This window comes from Vipera ursinii (genome assembly GCF_947247035.1).
Source record: "Vipera ursinii genome assembly, chromosome: 2".
Classification (NCBI taxonomy): domain Eukaryota; kingdom Metazoa; phylum Chordata; class Lepidosauria; order Squamata; family Viperidae; genus Vipera; species Vipera ursinii.
Window position 1 is genome coordinate 5539018 of NC_139513.1, and position 18666 is coordinate 5557683.

Below are 18666 nucleotides of genomic sequence, written 5' to 3' on the forward strand. Positions count from 1 at the left end.
AGGAAGCGGAGCCCCGCCCCTTCTCGTCCCCCCCGAAACCGGGAGAGGGGCGGGGGCGAAGGGGAGGAGCGGCCGGGGGAGGGTCCGCCGTGGCCGAGGGCCGCCTCAAAGGCAGCTTCCCCCCGTTCGGATTGCGCCGAAACGGGAGACCGAATGGAGGCGCGAGGGTCTCCGTGGGCGGGAGCAGCAGCGGCCCCCGCGGTCCTTCAAGCGGGAGGCGGAGGGGAGTCCGGGGAAAGCGGCAGCTCGAGAGGCCTCCCTGAGGGGCCCCGCAACTCCGAGGCCGAGCGCCGGTGGTTCCGCAGCTGCCGCCCCCGGGAGGAGGAGGGGCCCCGGGCGCTCTGCAGCCGCCTGCACCGGCTATGCCGCGAGTGGCTGCGGCCCGAGCGGAGCGGCAAAGCCGAGATGCTGGACCGGGTGGTGCTGGAGCAGCTGCTGGCCCTGCTGCCCCCGGAGCTGGCGGGCTGGCTGCGGGAATGCGGGGCGGAGAGCTGCGCCCAGGCGGTGGCTCTGGCCGAAGGGTTCCTGCTCGGCCCGCCGCCCTCCTCCGCCCCCCGGGACCCTCCCGGAGAGGGCCGGCAGGTGAGAGAGAATTTCATCCTGAGGGATGCGGAGGTGGGGGGTGGGGACGCTGATGGATTTAGCAGCCTCTGTAAGAAATTACAGGTATGAAGAAGAAATCAGCGCAAGGTTTTCAGCCGCTCCTAATCTTTTGCGGCTCATTTCATCTTGAGGCAAATGCTTCGGTTTCCATACTGCTAGAAAAAAAATCCCATGGGATGTTGAGGTATGTAGCTGACTTTGTAAGAAATCACAGACATTAAGAAATTAGGGCAAGCATCTGGTTAGCCCTCAGGACAGAAATGACTGCGGTTCAAGGCACCCTGCTGAGACGTGGTTTAGCCTTTTTTTCACTGAAAGTGGTGATCCTGGGGGAAAAAGTCTACTTATTTCATCACACAGATCTCAAGATAAAAGAGATCTCAGGTTGTGGTAAAATTAGGAGGAGTGTTGTTTGTACATTTGTTGTTTCCCACGGCACTTTGATCCTATTCTGATTTGTGCCTTTGAATTGCAGAAGGCAGAATGTGTGAAGGGTGGGCATGATTTGCTTCCCAGACATTCCAAGAGAAATTCTCTGGATCAGCTCTTCTTTTCTGGATAGTCAGAATTATCTTAAAAGATCTATAACTAAAAATTAACTGTGATTGGGAATTTAAGGTGAGAAATAATGAAGTATTGAAATTGCCTTTTAATGACAATCACAGTGTTTTCAAGGGGTGCATTTTACCCCTGAAGGCATCTGTTTTCATCCCAAAGTCTCTCCCTGAACTACCAAGCTGATGTAGTCCCACACTGCAAGAGGCACGGAGAAGCCTCCACAAAAGGAAGGGGAGAATCATCCTATCCTTCAACAAAGGTCCCCAAATATAAAGCAAAGTAGTTCTGAAGTAAGAGATAGAAGAGGCTTAACTATATCTACAAACAGGAAAAGTCATCACTGCTTCAGACAGGAAGGCAGTGCAGAGAGTGGTGAGGATGGCCGAAAAGATCATTGGCAGTTCCCTCCTTCCCATCCAGGACATAGCACAGAAGCATTGCTTGAGCAGGGTCTGTAAGATTATCTGGGACACTACACATCCTCTTCACAACCTGTTTTCTTTGTTACCTTCTGGGAGGAGGCTTCATGATATCCGTAGCAGAACATCCAGATTCAGCCATAGTTTCATTCCATACAGCATTAACTTTGTGAACTCTCAGGCTTCCTCCTTCCGTTATATATTCAAGATAGACAGTATTTAATATTTTATTGTTATGTATATATAGGGCTGTGGGTCTATACATATGTTGTATATAGTATGTTTTAGGTCTGTGTCATGTATGTGTTTCACTTTGAGAGCGGGCAACTGAATTTCATTTTTGATGTGTGTCATTGTGCCCATAGTAAAAAATGACAAAGATTATCTTATACCTGTCAAGTGAAGAGAAGGAAATGAACACTTAGTTCCTGATCGGAGTAAAAAAACAAAATAAAAAATGAAGTGTTTCACAAAAGTGGCTAGCATTAATCAAGAAATAGCAGCCATCCACAGAACAGGAGTTCCCAAGTTAGTCATACAGAATAATAATAATAATAATAATAATAATAATAATAATAATAATAATAATAATAATAATAATGTTGGAAGGGACCTTGGAGGTCATCTAGTCCAACCACCTGCTAAGGCAGGAAACCCTATACCATTTCAGACAAATGGCTGTCCAGTCTCTTCTTAAAAACTTCCAGTGTTGGAGCATTCACCACCTCTGGAGGCAGGTTGTTCCACTGATTAATTGTTCTAACTGTCAGGAAATTTCTCCTTAGTTCTAGGTTGCTTCTCTCCTTGACTAGTTTCCATCCATTGCTTCTTGTCCTGCTCTCAGGTGCTCTGGAGAACAGCCTGGCTCCCTCTTCTTTGTGGCAGCCCCTGAGATATTGGAACACTGCTATCATGTCACCCCTCACCCTTCTCTTCATTAAACTACACATACCCAATTCCAGCAACCGTTCCCTATATGTTTTAGCCTCCAGTCCCCCAATCATCTCACTTTATCTTCATTTGAAAGTGGATGATAAACCAGCCTGTTCTTTTAGTTGCAGGAGCTGTTCATGGATGATATCTCAGCAGAGCTTCAGGAAAGAGGGGATCAATCCAGTCCTAAAGAGGTTTTCTCGAGGATCCAAGTAGGGCCAAATTGCCAGGTAAGCCTAGGTTTCTTGTGAGAAAATGACCCAGTGAGTCTCACTGATTCAACCTTCAGGATTGTTCTGGGGAGGCACATGACGGACAATTCAGAAGAGTTGTATTAGGAAGTGAAATTGATATGTTGGAATATTTTTCAAAAAAGTTTGGGACAACCAGTTTTAAAAATAAAGGCCCTTAAGGAAGACGAGAAATTATAAAAAAAAATGTTTCAGAAATAGGCCAAAATATCCACTTAAAAACTAATCACACGAAGGACAGATTTTCTGTATAAAACCCGCTATGTCAGCACTAATTGCTTGTAAAAATAAGGGTGTTTGTCAAATGATCTGAGATTTCCAGGCTCATTTTCAATATTTTGAAATAGGCCAAGTAAGAACTTCCTAGTAGTGTGTCCTGTTTTCTAAGATATTCACAGCCATGAGGACTATGTGGATCTGCCCATTTGGTCTCTTGCAAAGCTCTGTTTTCTCTTTTGGAAGTAAAAAAAAAAGAGAGAGAGAAGACTGTCTGCTGGAGAAGATTTTCTTTCTCTTTCTAGGACTCTGTTCCCTTTGAGGAGGTGGCTGTGGACTTTACAGAAGAGGAGTGGGCACTGCTGGATTCTGACCAGAAAGCCTTGTGCAGAGAAGTCATGCTGGAGCTTTTTAGAAATATGGTTTCTCTGGGTAAGGACCCTCTTTGCTCTAGATTCCATTCATTGGGAAAAGTGTTTTAAGTGGGAAGTAAACAGGGAAGATATCTGCACTCAATTGCTTAAGGTGGTTAGAACTCTACTGGCCACCATCTTTTTAACTTTTCCTTATCTCAGGAAAATTAGGGTCAGAATGTTTCCTGTATAGCTAATATCCAGTGGAGGAGCCATGGTTGCAAAGAGCCCTGTACACTTATCTTTGATTTCCTTGCACTGCCAAGGCCTCCCCTAGAGCACAAGCCAGCAGAGACAATTTTGTCCAAGGTTGTCACTATAGCCACTCTTCTAGAACTGAGGCCTTGGCAAAAATGTTCCCCATGGCTTTGGGAAAGGCCTTAGATGTTCCATGGAACTCCCTTGTGTGATTGACCTATCAATAGTAAACTCTTAATCTGGTTCAGGGCTGAAAAAAATCCTTGGATACTATTAGAGTCTCTTAGATAACAATTTGTGCCCACCATCTCTTAGCTTGACACATAGCTGGTGCCAAATGTGATGATAAAATGGGCATATTTTTTATTTGGGAAGGACCCCTCCCCCGTTGCCATTAATGTAAATTCTAATGATAATTTCTAATTTTTCTTTTTTCTACAAGCAGGTGATGGTGATGGGCTGGTGAATGAGAAAGAAAAGCAGCTGAGATTATTGACATTGGAAAGAGCAATGTCTGCAAAGAGTCATTCCTTCTCTTTTACTTTACCTAAAATACTGTATAGGAAACATAAACCACATAACTTTGTAAAATATGAGACAGATTTCAACCTAAGCAAAAAGATGAAACTATGCATGCAGTCCGGAAAGAGCTTCAGTAGGAAAAGTAATTTTCAGTGGCATCAGAGGATCCACACAGCTGAGAGACCATATAAATGCATGGAGTATGGAAACAGGTTTATTGACAATTGGAACGTTATTTTCCATCAAAGGATACACATGGGGGAAAAACCATATAAATGCATGGAGTGTGGAAAAAGCTTTTGTTGGAACTCACAACTTATTCGTCATAAACGGATCCATACTGGGGAGCGACCATATAGATGCATAGTGTGTGGAAAAGACTTTACCCAGAAAAGACATCTTACTGTTCATGAAAGGATCCACACCGGGGAGCGACCATACAACTGCACAGACTGTGCAAAGCAGTTTACTCAGAAAGCTCATCTCATTCATCATGAGAGAATCCATACAGGGGAGAGACCATATAAATGCACAGAGTGTGGAAAAACCTTTGCTCAAACAGCACAACTTAATGCTCATAAAAGGACCCACTTAGGGGGGAAACTATTTAAATGCTTGGAGTGTGGAAAAAGCTTTAACTGGAGCAGAGGTCTAATGCATCATGAAAGAATCCACACTGGGGAGAGACCATATAAATGCACAGAGTGTGGAAAAAGCTTTACTCAAACAGCATATCTTAATGCTCATAAAAGGATCCATACAGGGGAGAGACCATATAAATGCCTAGAATGTGGAAAGAGCTTTTTTGACAGCAGAGACCTTTCTCGACATCAAATGATTCATACAGCAGACAAGCCATATAAATGCATGGAGTGTGGAAAGAGCTTTATTGACAAGGGGCGCCTCACTATGCACCAAAGAATTCATACAGGGGAAAGACCGTATACATGCATCGAGTGTGGAAAAAGCTTTTGTCGGAACTCAGAATTTATTCATCATAAGAGGATCCACACTGGGGAGAGACCATATAAATGCATGGAGTGTGGAAAGAGCTTTGCTTGGAAAGGTCATCTTAATACTCATAAAATGATCCACACAGGGGAGAGACCATATAAATGCTTGGAGTGTGGAAAGAGTTTTGTCAGGAAAGGATGTCTTACTGGTCACAAAAGAATTCACACAGGAGATAAACCATATAAATGCACAGACTGTGGAAAGACGTTTGCTAGGACAGGTCATCTTTATTCTCATAAAAGGACCCACTCAGTGGAGAGACCGTATAAATGCTTGGAATGTGGAAAAAGCTTTAACTGGAACAGAGATCTTATTCGTCATGAAAGGATTCACACTGGGGAGAGACCATACAAGTGCATGGAATGTGGAAAGCAATTTACTCAGAAAAGTGCTCTTATTAATCATGAAAGAATCCATACAGGTGAGAGACCATATAAATGCACAGAGTGTGGAAAAAGCTTTGCTCAAAGAGGACCACTTAATTTTCACAAAAAGATCCACACGAAGGAGAAATTATATAAATGTGTGTAGTGTGTAAAAAGCTCTAACAAGACTCATGAAAGAATCCACACATGAAAAAGTCAATATAATGCATGGAGTGTGGAAATAATTTTATTGGGAAAGAATATCTTGTCATGAAAGGATCCCTGCAGGGAGGAAGCCTTCTAAATGGATAAATGCCTCCAGTAGAAAGTCTTTTTCTACCTCACCATTAAAAAGGTAAAGGTTCCCCCGCACATGTGTGCTAGTCGTTTCCGACCTTAGGGGCCAATGCTCATCTCTGTTTCAAAGCCGAAGAGCCAGCGCTTGTCTGAGGACGCCTTATAGGGAAGAAATGTAAATGCAGGGAGTGTGGAAAGAGCTTTACTCCAGAAGGACACCATAATTCTCATGAAGGAATGCACACAGAAGAAACCATATAAATCCATGGAAGGCACTTCAGAATAATGTTTCTGGTCCCAAATACTTGAATTCATTCAGAATAGTCATTTGTTCCCTTTCCTAGTTTGACCTGCATTTTTCTTTTCCCTCCCCCTGATATGGAAAGAGGGATACAAAATAGGGATTAAGCCCTTCAGTTTCCTTACTGTTGCTCATTACCATCTCTCTATCTTTTCTAGTCTGAGAGCTGATGGCTTCCTTGACTTCCCTTTTAATTTACTTAAAGACTATATGATACGGAAGTGGCATACATATATCAAATTCAGAAAGCATTTCAATCTGCAGAGTTGTGTTTATTCGCACAAAATAGTGCTCGTTGTCTTCATTCCTCTTAAGATTTAGCTAAAGAAATCTTGCCATCTCCCTTTGTTATATTCTGAGCAGGAGGAAGAGAAAGAGTGGGATCAGCCCCAGAAAGGAAGATACTTTTTGAGTAGTTCCAAGGCAATTATTCCTCACCACTTGAGTTTCCCAGCCTATTTTTGGGAAGAAGCTCCTCCTTTTATAGTCTTGGAATCTTATTAATCAACTTTTAATAATTGTAATTTGCCTGCAGTCTCCTTCCGTGTATTCTTTTTTTCACTATCTGTTAAGATATTTAAATTTAGTAGCTGGAGCAGTGGGGTTGTGCAGTAAGCCAGAACACACAGTTGTGGTTGATTTGTTACAGAGTACTGGCTACTACATGAGGCAATCTGCACTCTGATTGGTTGCTGTGGGTGTCAAAGGGGAGTTTCCCCTTTCTACCTGCCTTTTTCTTCTGTGTGCCCTCTATGCTCTGTGATATACCTGATGATGCTCCTGATGATATATTGATATAAAATACATTTGTTCATATAAAATTACAAGTAGATCTCAGCGTCTGTGACTTCACTTGTATACCTACCGTGTAATTCCCTGACAGATTAAGGACCTAAAAGCACCCTGAAGCACCAATAGTTAGTTTCTCTGAAGTAAAAGTTTATTTGTGAATGTAAGGGAGGCTGAGGGTGATTGTGCCTTAAAGATAGCACAATACTCTTTGTTACAAAAATGGGATGAGAATTTCCTTTAGCTGGTCTTTCTTAATGAGGCAAATTATCACTCATAGATCCTAAAGATGGAGTTGTTTCTGTGGAGGGAGGATTTGTAGACAGTTGTAAGCAATCGTCCAGCAGATCTCAATGAGGAATAGCAAAGGCAAAATGAAAAAGCATTACCCAGGATAATTTTTTGCTTGGAGGATAATCAGGTAATATATGTCCATGGGCTTACATCTGCTAGAGCAGGGGTCCCCAACCTCCAGTCTATGGACCAGTATCAGGCCATACAAGCAAGCAAATCATATATGGGATGCAGGCAGCACACAAAACCATACACCCTCCAGTCCGTGGAAAAACCTCTCCACGGAACTGGTCCCTAGTGCCCAAAAGGTTGGGGACCTCTGTGCTAGAGAATGCTGGCTTGCCTTACACAGAATTTATGTAAGAGAGATGGCAAACAGCAAAGTAACTCTCACCTGAAAACTTTATAGAGCAAGGGTACAGTCTGGAATAAGTCTGTCAGATCACCTCCAGTTCATGAGGAAAACATGCAATTAGAAGAGCAAAGAATGTATATTGTGCTTAGTTCCCTTGATGATATTTGAGATGTGTTAGTAACAAGCCTTGATTCCATGAACAAGCATGATTTAATTATGAGTTATGTAACTTGGAGGCTTTTGGAAGAAGAAAAGATTAGAAAGAGAGGTTGCATAGAAATGACAGTAATGACTCAGTCAGAAAGGAGCCACATTCCAGAAAGATAACAAGGTGGGAGATAAAGTCTGTGTAATGAAACACTGCTTTGCATATGGATCCACTCAACATATCCAGAGAAATTGCCCAGTAAGAAGATTAAAAGATGCGAGCAGGAGCAAGACAGCACAAAGAGGGAAGAAAGAAGACACACAGATTTCTATGGTGAAGGCAAATAAGAAAGACACTAAAGACATTTAGTTGTTGGATAGTGGGGCAAAAGAACATATTGTAAATAACCCAAAACAGTTTTAGTCTAGCACTAGCCAGGAATATGAAAACCTGGCAAATGGTAATTGTTCTTTTGTATAGGGCACAGGTCTGCAACCCGCGGCTCCGGAGCCGCATGCGGCTCTTTCAGCCATCTCCTGTGGCTCCCAGTCCTCTGCCATGTGCAGTAAAAAAAAAAGTGGGACTAAAAAAGTTCAACCAATCAATTCAAATATGCAGGGTAGGTGCATATATCGCCTTGGCTCCACTCTTCAGTCAAACCCTGTTCTGTGCATGTGTGCAAGTATGCGCATGCGCACATATTTTTTGCGGCTCCCAGTTTTTCATTTTGTGAGGGAACCGGTTCCGAGTGGCTCTTTCACTGTTTCAGGGTGCTGACCCCTGGTATAGGGGCAAGAAACTGTATATGTACCATGTATCGGTAAGTCGTTCGATAAGGTTTTACATGTACCAGATTTAGATCACAATTTGCTGAGTATGTCTCGCTTAGACAATGAAGGGTATGAAGTAAATTTTTGCAAAGGGTATATGCAAGGTCATAAAGAATAACAGGGCATGTGCACAAGGTTTTAAACTGAACAATTTATATGTTTTGAACCACAAGGAAACTGGTGTCAGTGTGCAGACAATCTTTTCTAATGAACCAAAGCATAATGGATGCGCACATTTATTACACAGAAGGCTGGGTCATGCAAGCTTTAAAGTATTGCAGAAAATGTCTGACCTGGCTGTAGGATGGAATGTAAAAGAGTGTGCCAACTATTTGGATTGTGCTATTTGCAAAGAGGCAAAATCTAAAGTATACCCTGTCAGCAAAAGAAGTGATAGGAAATCTGACAGAATATTTCAGTTTGTATAAGCTGATTTAATTGGCCCTCTATCTCCACCAATGGGCGGGGCCAAATTTGCTTTGGTGATTGATGATTTCTGAAGATACAGGTTTTGTTATGTACTAAAAAGCCAAACAGGAGTTTCAACAATAAAAGAGTGGGTAATATTTGTAGTGAGGAAGTGTAATCCAAATGTATGTCAACTACCAACAGAGGTTCAGAGTTCACGTCTAATATATTTCAGCAGTGGCTGAGAAAGAAAGGCATAACCCATAGAAGAACAAAGCCCTACACTTCAGCAGAGAATGGAATTGCTGAACGCAGGAATGGCAGTGTCACAAAGTGAAAGATGCATTACAACAGCTGAAGGAATAAGTAAGCTATATTGGGGTGAGGCAATTGTAACTGCCAATTATTTGGTCAATAGACTGGAGTTCAGCGATTAATGAAACTCCATATTACATGTTATATAAAACCACCTTTGGCACATTTGAGAATCTTTGGCAGCAGTGCATGGGTGTACAAATAGGAAAGGACAATCAAAGTTAAGGAAATTAAAACCTATGGGTTATCAGTCAGGATCAAAGGTACATAGGTTTACAGATGGACATAAAAATGTTATTTTGCATTGCAAATTTCAGAACATGAGAATTGGGGAAAGGTACATGCCAATATTGAAATTTTTATGCCTGTTTGTCAGAGGTCTCCAATAAATGAATATTTACATAGAATATAGAGAGTGAGATTTTGGTGCAACAGGAACATGTTACAGGATCCAATCTGGGTCAATCACCGGGACCAGAGTTGACTGACCCAGATTGAATCCTGCAACATTATACTGGGACATGTATATTCACTTTCATTTGTGAGGAACATTTTATTCCAAGGTGGTCTAAAAGAGCAAACAAATGTGTTCCTCCAGAAAGATTCACAGCTGAGGAAGTAAAAGTATGTAATATTTTTATGAGCCCCAAAATTACCAAGAAGTATTAAATTTACCTATGGCAGAGCAAAAGAAATGGAAAGAGGCTAAGGATAAGAAAATGTTGCTTATGCAAAAATACAAAGTTTTCACTCCAATCAGGGTACCAGAGGCAGAAAAGACTGTTGGGTGCAGATGGGTATACAAAATGAAACTTCATGAATGATGAAGTACAATATAAAACATGGTTAGTTGCTCAAAGCCTGCACAAAAACACTGTAGGAATTAAAAAGAATACTACATTCCTTAAAGGCAGGGGTCTTCAAACTTGGTCCTTTTATGACTTGTGGACTTCAACTCCCAGAATTCCTCAGCCAGCATGCCTGGCTGCGGAATTCTGGGAATTGAAGTCCGCAAGTCATAAAAGGGCCAAGATTGGGCCCTTTTATTAGCCCAACTGATTGGGCTAATGATGTACAGGATAGAAAGTCAATGTCAGGATGTATTGTAATGTTTGCAAACATAGTTGGTTGGAAATCTAGAAAATGGACCAGTTGCCATTTCCACAACTGAAGCGGGATTCAGAGCTTGTCAATTATGTTCAGAGATAATGCGAAAACATACACTTGTTCATTGGATATTGAACTGAAAGGAGCTATATGATTGGTATTTGAAGATAACACAACATGTATACAAATGGTAACAGGTGAGAGTAAAAACCAGAAGCGAACATATTGCCGTAAGATATTGTAATCTCAGAGAAATGGTGAAAGAAAATGTAATAGACCTAATTCACTGTCCATCGGAAGATAATTTGGCTGACCTCACGACAAAGCCATGGGGTATACAGAAACAGAAGGATCTTGTGAAACAACTTGGTTTAAATACTGTCCAGCTATATATTGGAGGGGTGTTGAGATATTTAAATTTAGTAGCTGCAACAGTGGGGTTATGCAGGGAGCCAGAACACACAATTATAGTTGATGGGTTGGACCAGGGGTCTTCAAACTTGGCCCTTTTATGATTCATGGACTTCAACTCCCAGAATTTCTCAGCCAGCTTGCCTAGCTGAGGAATTCTGAGAGTTGAAGTCCATGAGTCATATAAGGGTTGAGTTTGAAGACCCTTGGGTTGGTTGCTGGTTCCTGCCTGAAGGAATCTGCACTGTGATTGGTTGCTGTGAGTTTGGAGGAGGGAGTGTCCTTTTTTCCCTGCCTCTTTTTTTCTGTGTGCTCTCTGTGCTCTGCGATTTACCAGGCGATGCTCCTGTTTGCCTATCTGGTTTGTTGTATATATTGATGTGAATATATATTTATATAAAACTATAAGTATCTGTCAGCATCTATGACTTCATTAGCACACCTACTGTGTAATTTCACAATACGATCATCTGACACAGCCCCATATTTCGTTCCACCCTATGGGGATAATCCCACTTCAGGAGGTAACATTTCTGAGCTTTTTTAGGCATTGCAGTCCCTTGAAATCAGATCAATTCTTCAAGATTCAACCGGCAAGGAAGGATCAAGCAGAAAAAGTGAACAAAAAGTCAAGACTTCAAAAGAGCAGAAATAGATATAAAACAGAAAAAAGGTATAGGGCATATTGCGCAGGGTCTTCAAACTTGGCCCTTTTATGACTTGTGGACTTCAACTCCCAGAAGTCCTCAGCCAGGCACACTGGCTGAGGAATTCTGGGAGTTGAAGTCCACAAGTCATAAAAGGGCCAAGTTTGAAGACCCCGTTGTACTCTGTAGAAAACGAGGATTGCTTTACCAGAGGAATACAGACCAAAGAGAGGATAAATAAGCTGGCCTGAAAGAATCCCCAGAGCATGTTTTGTGTAAATATCAATTTAAAAATAAATAAATTTACAGCGCTGGATAACTCTCCTCATGCTATTTCCCTTTCTCACATTTGCAGCACCATCTATATCAGGTTCCCCCTCCCGCTTGTTCCTTCTGTTTCCCAAGAATAAATCCAGATTTATAAAAGGGTTCTGGGGAAAAAAGAAATCTCAGGTATCAAGAAGCAACAATCAAATCAGGTTCTATCCAAAAGCGTTTTTTTCATTCTAGACCCGGCTCAATCATCCCCCCCACCCGGGCCGTTCTCCGCCCTCTAGCATCCCCACTCCACGACTAAAGGTTCCGCCAGACCACAAACTCATCAGGGAACGGGGCATGCGCAGAAAAACTTTGCCAGTCCTGGACGTCGAGCAGAGGACAAGGGAGGCGGTTAGTTGCCTTAGGAGACGCTCTAGTCAAGAGCGGTAAACCAAGGGGCTTCTAGGGCTTCGCCTCTCTAGGAAGCAGCCCTCTCTGACCCAGTGTCTGGGAGTGAGGGGAGGAAAGGGGAGCCTGAGGCGGGAGCGACTTGCAGCTGCTCTTCTCCGCCTCAGAAGCTCTGAGGAAGAGCATCCCCGCCCCTTTTCGCCCCTCCAGAAACCGGGAGAGGGGCGGGCGGGGGAGGGTCCGCTATGACCGAGGGCCGCCTCAGAGGGAGCTTTCCCCGTTCGGGTTTCGCCGAAGCGGGAGACCGAATGGAGGCTCCGGGGACGGGAGAAGCAACGGCCCTTCAGGCGGGAGGCGGCGGGGAATCTGGGGGAAGCGGCGGCGGCGGCCTGAGAGGCCTCCCCGAGGGGCCCCGCAGCTCCGAAGCCGAGCGCCGGCTCTTCCGCAACTGCCGTCCCCGGGAGGACGAGGGTCCCAGGGCGCTTTGCAGCCGCCTGCACCGGCTGTGCCGCGAGTGGTTGCGGCCCGAGCGGAGCGGCAAAGCCGAGATGCTGGACCGGGTGGTGCTGGAGCAGCTGCTGGCCCTGCTGCCCCCGGAGCTGGCGGGCTGGCTGCGGGAGTGCGGGGCGGAGAGCTGCGCCCAAGCGGTGGCCCTGGCCGAAGGGTTCCTGCTCGGCCCGCCGCCCTCCTCCGCCCCCTGGGAGCCCCCCGGAGAGGTGAGAGGGAATTTCATCCCCTTTCTGTTGCATAAGAGATTCTCCCTAGTTCAGGTGTTTTTTTTCTATATTTTCAAAATCGTCTTAAAACATTTCTCATTACAACCTCAACCTGATTGGGAATTTGTGGTGAGAAAGAATGAAGTGTCCAAATTGCGTTTTAATGATAGTCATATTGTTTTCAGGGGGTGCCTTTTACCTCCAAAACCATTTCGGTGTTCATTCCAAGATCTCGTCTTGAACTGCCAGGTTGGTGGTCTCCACCCCACAAGAGGCACAGAGAAGGCACCCCAAAAGGAAGGGGAGATTAATCCTTTTTTTCCCTCAGGAGAAAGTGGACAAGATAGAATAGGCATAAATACATGCATAAAGCAGGAAAGACCAGAGTCCTCAAGTAAAGGGGAGGAGATAAAGAAGCAGCTCCTGATCTGAAGGAAAATAGGAAATAAAAAAGAAGCAATGAAGCATTTTACAAAAGTGGCAGGCGTTTATTCAGAAATAACAGCAACCCACAGAGCTCTCATTTTGACCTGGGTTGGAAAAGTACAAACGAACTAACATGGTTAAAGTCATTTGAAAATGGATCATAAGCCAGACTTTCCTTTTAGGGGCAGCAGCTATTCATTGGGGAGATCTCAGCAGAGCTCCATGGAAAAAGAGATCCATCCAATGATTCTGAAGAGCTTCCTTTCAGGAGAATTCACCTGGGGCCACATTGCCAGGTAAGTGTAACTTTCTTGTGAGAAGTTTAAATGCCTCTCATTTGTGAGTTACTCTGAAAACCAAATGCTGAATCTGTGTACATTTGAACCTGCTGTCCCCACAGAATGAACCAGTGAGCCTCACTCATTCAGCCTTCAAGATTGTTCTGAGAATGCAAACGAAGAACAATTCAGAAGAGCCTTCTATTTGCAAATATAATTTATATGTTGGGAGAGCTTAATCTTTCCTAATATTCTTCTAAAGGCTTTGGAAAAGAAGTAAAAAAAATAAAAGCCACGAAGGGAAACAATATCAATTGTACAAAAACTGCTTCAGAAGCAGGCCACTTAAAAGTAAATTATGGGATGGACAAATTTCTCATAAAATCTCCTAAGTCAAAGCTGACACCTTTTAATGATAAGTCTGTTGGTCAAGTGACTTAATATTTCCAGGGTCATTTACAACATTTTGAAATGGGCCAGGTAAAAGATTCTTTGCAGTTTTGGTCTGTTTTCTAAGAAATTTGTATTTTGCTGAGCCAGGGAGAAGAGGCTATGGGATTCCTGTGCCCAAAACCGCCATGGTTCCAGGAGGGGTGGGGGTCTCCAAGGAGTGCCATTCTACAACTTGGATGCATCTAAGCCATGTTTACAACAGCAGCATGGAGGAGGTGGAGGGAGGCTTCCCACCCTTAAAGACCTTGTGTGTACAGGGCCTATGCCTGTCCTATAAGAAAATGTCCATTTGATCTCTTGCAAAGCTCTTTTTCCTCTTTTGGAAGTAAGAAAGAAAACAGAGGATTGTCTACTAATGAAGATGTTGTTTCCTTTCTAGAGCTCTGCTTCTTTTGAGGAGGTGGCTGTGGATTTCACAGAGGAGGAGTGGGCACTGCTGGATTCTGGCCAGCAGGCCTTGTGGAGGGAAGTCATGCTTGAGGTTTCTAGTAATATGGCCACTCTGGGTAAGGATCCTCTTTGCACTGGGTTCAGTTCATTGGGAAAGGTGTTTTCAGTGGCCGGTAAACAGGGAAGATCCTTGCACTCAAATACTTATCTGGCTACCACCTGTAAAACCTCCCCCAATTTCAGGAAAATCAGAGTGAGAATGTTTAGCATGTAGATAATATCCAATGGAGAAGCCACAGGTGCAAAGAGCCCCATAAACTTCCCTTTCATTCTCTTTAAGTGCCAGGGCCCCCTGGATGACAAACCAGCCAAGGCACTTCATGGGCAAATTTATCCAAGGTTGTCATCATAGCCACTCTTCTAGAACACAACTAAGTCCTTGGCAAAAATGCTCACCATGGCTTTCCATGGAAAGTCCTGGGCAGATTGACATATCAACAGCAAAGCCTTTATCTGGTTCAGGGCTGAAAAATCTCTTGGATAGCATTAGTCTCCTACCTAGATAACCAAACATCTCCTATGTTGACACATAGCTGGTGTCAAACCTGATGCTCGGATGGGCATATTTTTCACTAGGGAGATCCCCACCCCTTCTCCATTATCATAAATTCTAATGAGAATTTCTTTCTTTTTTCTAAGCAGGTGATGGTGATAAGCTGGGGAATGAGAATAACAAGCAGCCAGGGCTATTGACACTGCAAAGAGCGCTCCCTGCAAAGAGTCATTCCTTCTCTTTCACTTTACCTAAAATACTGCATGGGAAACATAAACCACATACGTTTGTCAAATACGAGAGGGATTTCAGTCTCAGCAAAAAGCTGAAACTCTGCATGAAGTACGGAAACAGCTTCATTAGCACGAGTAATTTTAACTGTCATCAGAGTATCTACCTAGGTGAGAGGCCAGGTAAATATCCAGAATTTGAAAAAAGCTTTTGTCAGAAAACAGAGATTATGTGCCCTAAAAAGATCCATATAGGGGACAGACCGTATAATTGCCTGGAATGTGGAAAGAGCTTTTTTAAGAACAGTGACCTTAATCGACATCAAAGGATCCACGCAGCAGAGAAACCATATAAATGCTTGGAGTGTGGAAAAAGCTTCACTCAGAAAGGAAAACTTAATTCCCATAAAAAGATCCACACAGGAGAGAGATCATATAAATGCATGGAGTGTGGAAAGGGGTTTATTGACAACTGGCGCCTTACTTTCCACCAAAGGATGCACACAGGGGAAAGACCATACAAATGCCTGGAGTGTGGAAAAAGCTTTAACTGGAGCAAAGATCTTATTCGTCACGAAAGGATCCACACTGGGGAGAGACCATACAAGTGCATGGAGTGTGGAAAAAGTTTTGCTCAGAAAGGATCTCTTACTGGTCATGAAAGGATCCACATGGGGGAGAAGCCATATAAATGCACATTGTGTGGAAAAAGCTTTGCTCAAACAGTACAACTGAATGCTCATAAAAGAATGCACACAGGGGAGAGACCATATAAATGTTTGGAATGTGGAAAAAGCTTTAATTGGAGCAGAGATCTAACACATCACGAAAGGATCCATACTGGGGAGAGACCGTATAAATGCACGGAGTGTGGAAAAAGCTTTGCTCAAACAGCACATCTTAATTCTCATAAAAGGATCCACACCGGGGAGAGACCATATAAATGCTTGGTGTGTGGAAAGAGTTTTGCTCGGAAAGGATGTCTTGCCGGTCATGAAACGATTCACACAGGAGATAAACCATATAAATGCACAGTGTGTGGAAAAAGCTTTGCTCGGACAGGACATCTTTATTCTCACAAAAGGATCCACTCAGTGGATAGACCATATAAATGCTTGGAGTGTGGAAAAAGCTTTAACTGGAACAGAGATCTTATTCGTCATGAAAGAATCCACACTCGGGAGAGACCATTCAAGTGCATGGAGTGTGGAAAGCAATTTACTCAGAAAAGTGCTCTTATTAATCATGAAAGAATCCATACAGGGGAGAGACCGTATGAATGTCTAGAGTGTGGAAGAAGTTTTGCTCAAATAGGGGCACTTAATTCCCATAAAAGGATCCACATGGAAGTGGGACCATATAAATGCATGTAGTGTGGAGATGGCTTTTAACCATCACACAACATTTACTCATGACAGAATCCACACAGGGAAATTCCATATTAATAGAGTGTCGAAATAATTTTATTGGGAAAGGACATCTTGTGAAAGGATCCATACTGGGTGGAAACCTAAACGAATAAAGTGGAAAGGCCTCCAATAGGAACTCTTTATTTGACTCACCATTAGAGGATCAACACAGGGGAAATTTGTAAATGTAGGGGGAGTGGAAAAAGCTTTACTTGGAAGGACACTATAATTCTCATAAAAGAATGCCCACAGAAGAATCCGTATAAATCCATTGAAGGATGTTCATTATCTTTCTGGTCCCAAATACTGGATTTCATTCAGTCCAGCCAGGTCTTTCATTGCTTGTTTCAACCAGCATTTTTCTTCCCTTTCCGCATGATGTGGAAAGAGGGATGCAAAATATGAATTAAGCACTTCAGTTTACTCCCTGTTGCTCATCACCCTATCACTATCTTTTTCCAACCGGAGGACTGATGACTTACTTGACTTCCCTCTTTGTTTACTGAAAAAACTATACAAAACATATTACATCCTCATTCTAACCACTGTTTATCCATTACAGTATAAAGGTCGCTTCTGCATGTTTCCAATCAATATAGTCTTGAGCTTTCCTCTGCCACTTGGGCCCACAATACTTGCTGATGTTGTCACTCCATCATGTTGTAGGTCTCTTGTGAATGCTTTTTGTCACCTGGAATCCATTGTCTGACTGCTTCAGTGCACCTGTCATCAGTTCTTGCTATGTGACCCGTCCATTTCCATTCTAATAATAATGATGATGATGATATTGGAAGGGACCTTGGAGGTCATCTAGTCCAACCCCTGCTCAGGCAGGAAACCCAGTGGTTTCAGACAAATGGCTGTCTAGTCTCTTCTTAAAAACGTCCAGTGTTAGAGCATTCACCGCTTCTGGAGGCAGGTTGTTCCACTGGTTAATTGTTCTGTCAGGAAGTTTCTCCTTAGTTCCAGGTTGCTTCTCTCCTTGATTAGTTTCCATCCATTGCTTCTTGTCCTGCCCTCAGGTGCTTTGGAGAATAGCTTGACTCCCTCTTTTTTGTGGCAGCCTGAGATATTGGAACACTTATCTTGATAGCATTGTATATTTGTGATGTTGAGCATGTATCTGAAATTGTATAAATTTGCCAAATTTAAAAAGGATTACAGTCTGCAGATGTTAATTCCCACAAAATAGTGTTCGTGTTTCTCCCCTTTCTTTAGCTAAAGCAGGGCTCTTCAAACTTGGCCCTTTTATGACTTGTGGACTTCCAACTCCCAGAATTCCTCAGCTAGGCACTTTGGCTGAGGAATTCTGGGACTTGAAGTCCACAAGTAGTAAAAGGGCCAGGTTTGAAGAGCCCTGAGCTAAAGAAATCTTGTCATTTCCTTTTGCTATCTTCTGACCAGGAGAAGTTGAAGGAGATCAGCCCCCAAAATGACTGCATACTTTTGAGCAGTTGCCAAGACAATTCTCCACCGCTTGAGATTCCCAACATATTTTGGAGAAGAAACTCTTTATACTCTTGGAACCTTATTAATAAACTCTTATGACGTGTAATTCTCCCGTCTCCTGTGTATCCTTAGAACCACTATCTGACCCAGTTGTTAACGGCCAACGATATGGAGGCCCATATTTGAGTCCACCTAAGAGGACAAACCCACTTCAGGAAGCCAATTTCTGGGATTTTTTTTTAAGGTAATGCAGCTCCTTGAAACTAACTTTTTAAGAATCAGTTAGCCAGGAAAGATCAAGCAGAAAAGATGAATTAAAAAAAAGTCAAGACTTCAACAGAACATAAATAGGAACTTAAAAGATGTGGAGCAGATTGTAGAAAAAAAAGGGGGGGAGGGAATTCCTTCATTGAAGGTCACCACAGGAATACAGACAACAGAGCGGACAAATACACAGGCCTGAAGGAATCCCCATGCTTATATGTTTAATAATATATAAATACATTTACCGTACTGGCTGGATGCCTACCATGGGGCTCTTTCCATTTCTCACATTTGCACTGCCCTTCCTCAAGTCTCCTCTCCTCCCCCTCCCCCATTTCTTCCACCTGTCCCAGGAACGCATCTACATTTTCCAAGAGGATTGCTGGGGGGGGGTAGGAGAAGAAAAATCCCGGGTGCCCAGAAGCAGCGATCAAACTA

At 43.2% G+C, this 18666-nt stretch overlaps 1 protein-coding gene across 4 annotated transcripts; it reads left to right on the forward strand.

The window, feature by feature from the left end:
• Nucleotides 1-92: 92 nt before the first annotated feature.
• On the forward strand, nucleotides 93-18049 carry LOC310635888 (uncharacterized protein). Of its 4 annotated transcripts, none has more exons than XM_083355246.1 (4): nucleotides 93-582; nucleotides 13385-13498; nucleotides 14313-14439; nucleotides 15023-18049. In XM_083355246.1, the coding sequence occupies exons 1-4, from the start codon at nucleotides 154-156 to the stop codon at nucleotides 16477-16479; spliced, it is 2127 nt and encodes a 708-aa protein (XP_083211372.1). In that variant the 5' UTR covers nucleotides 93-153; the 3' UTR covers nucleotides 16480-18049. The 4 variants fall into 4 exon arrangements, with proteins under 4 accessions (XP_083211372.1, XP_083211373.1, XP_083211370.1 ...); XM_083355247.1 differs by having other exon boundaries at nucleotides 15026-18049; XM_083355244.1 differs by lacking the exons at nucleotides 13385-13498; nucleotides 14313-14439; nucleotides 15023-18049 and adding exons at nucleotides 2636-2743; nucleotides 3286-3412; nucleotides 4034-6865.
• Nucleotides 18050-18666: the final 617 nt, after the last annotated feature.

Coding starts and splice junctions, on each gene's coding strand:
- LOC310635888 (XM_083355244.1), top strand. CDS start 154: ATGGAGGCGCGAGGGTCTCCGTGGGCGGGAGCAGCAGCGGCCCCCGCG. Junction 583..2,635: donor CTCCCGGAGAGGGCCGGCAG/GTGAGAGAGAAT, acceptor CTGTTCTTTTAG/TTGCAGGAGCTGTTCATGGA. Junction 2,744..3,285: donor AAGTAGGGCCAAATTGCCAG/GTAAGCCTAGGT, acceptor TTCTCTTTCTAG/GACTCTGTTCCCTTTGAGGA.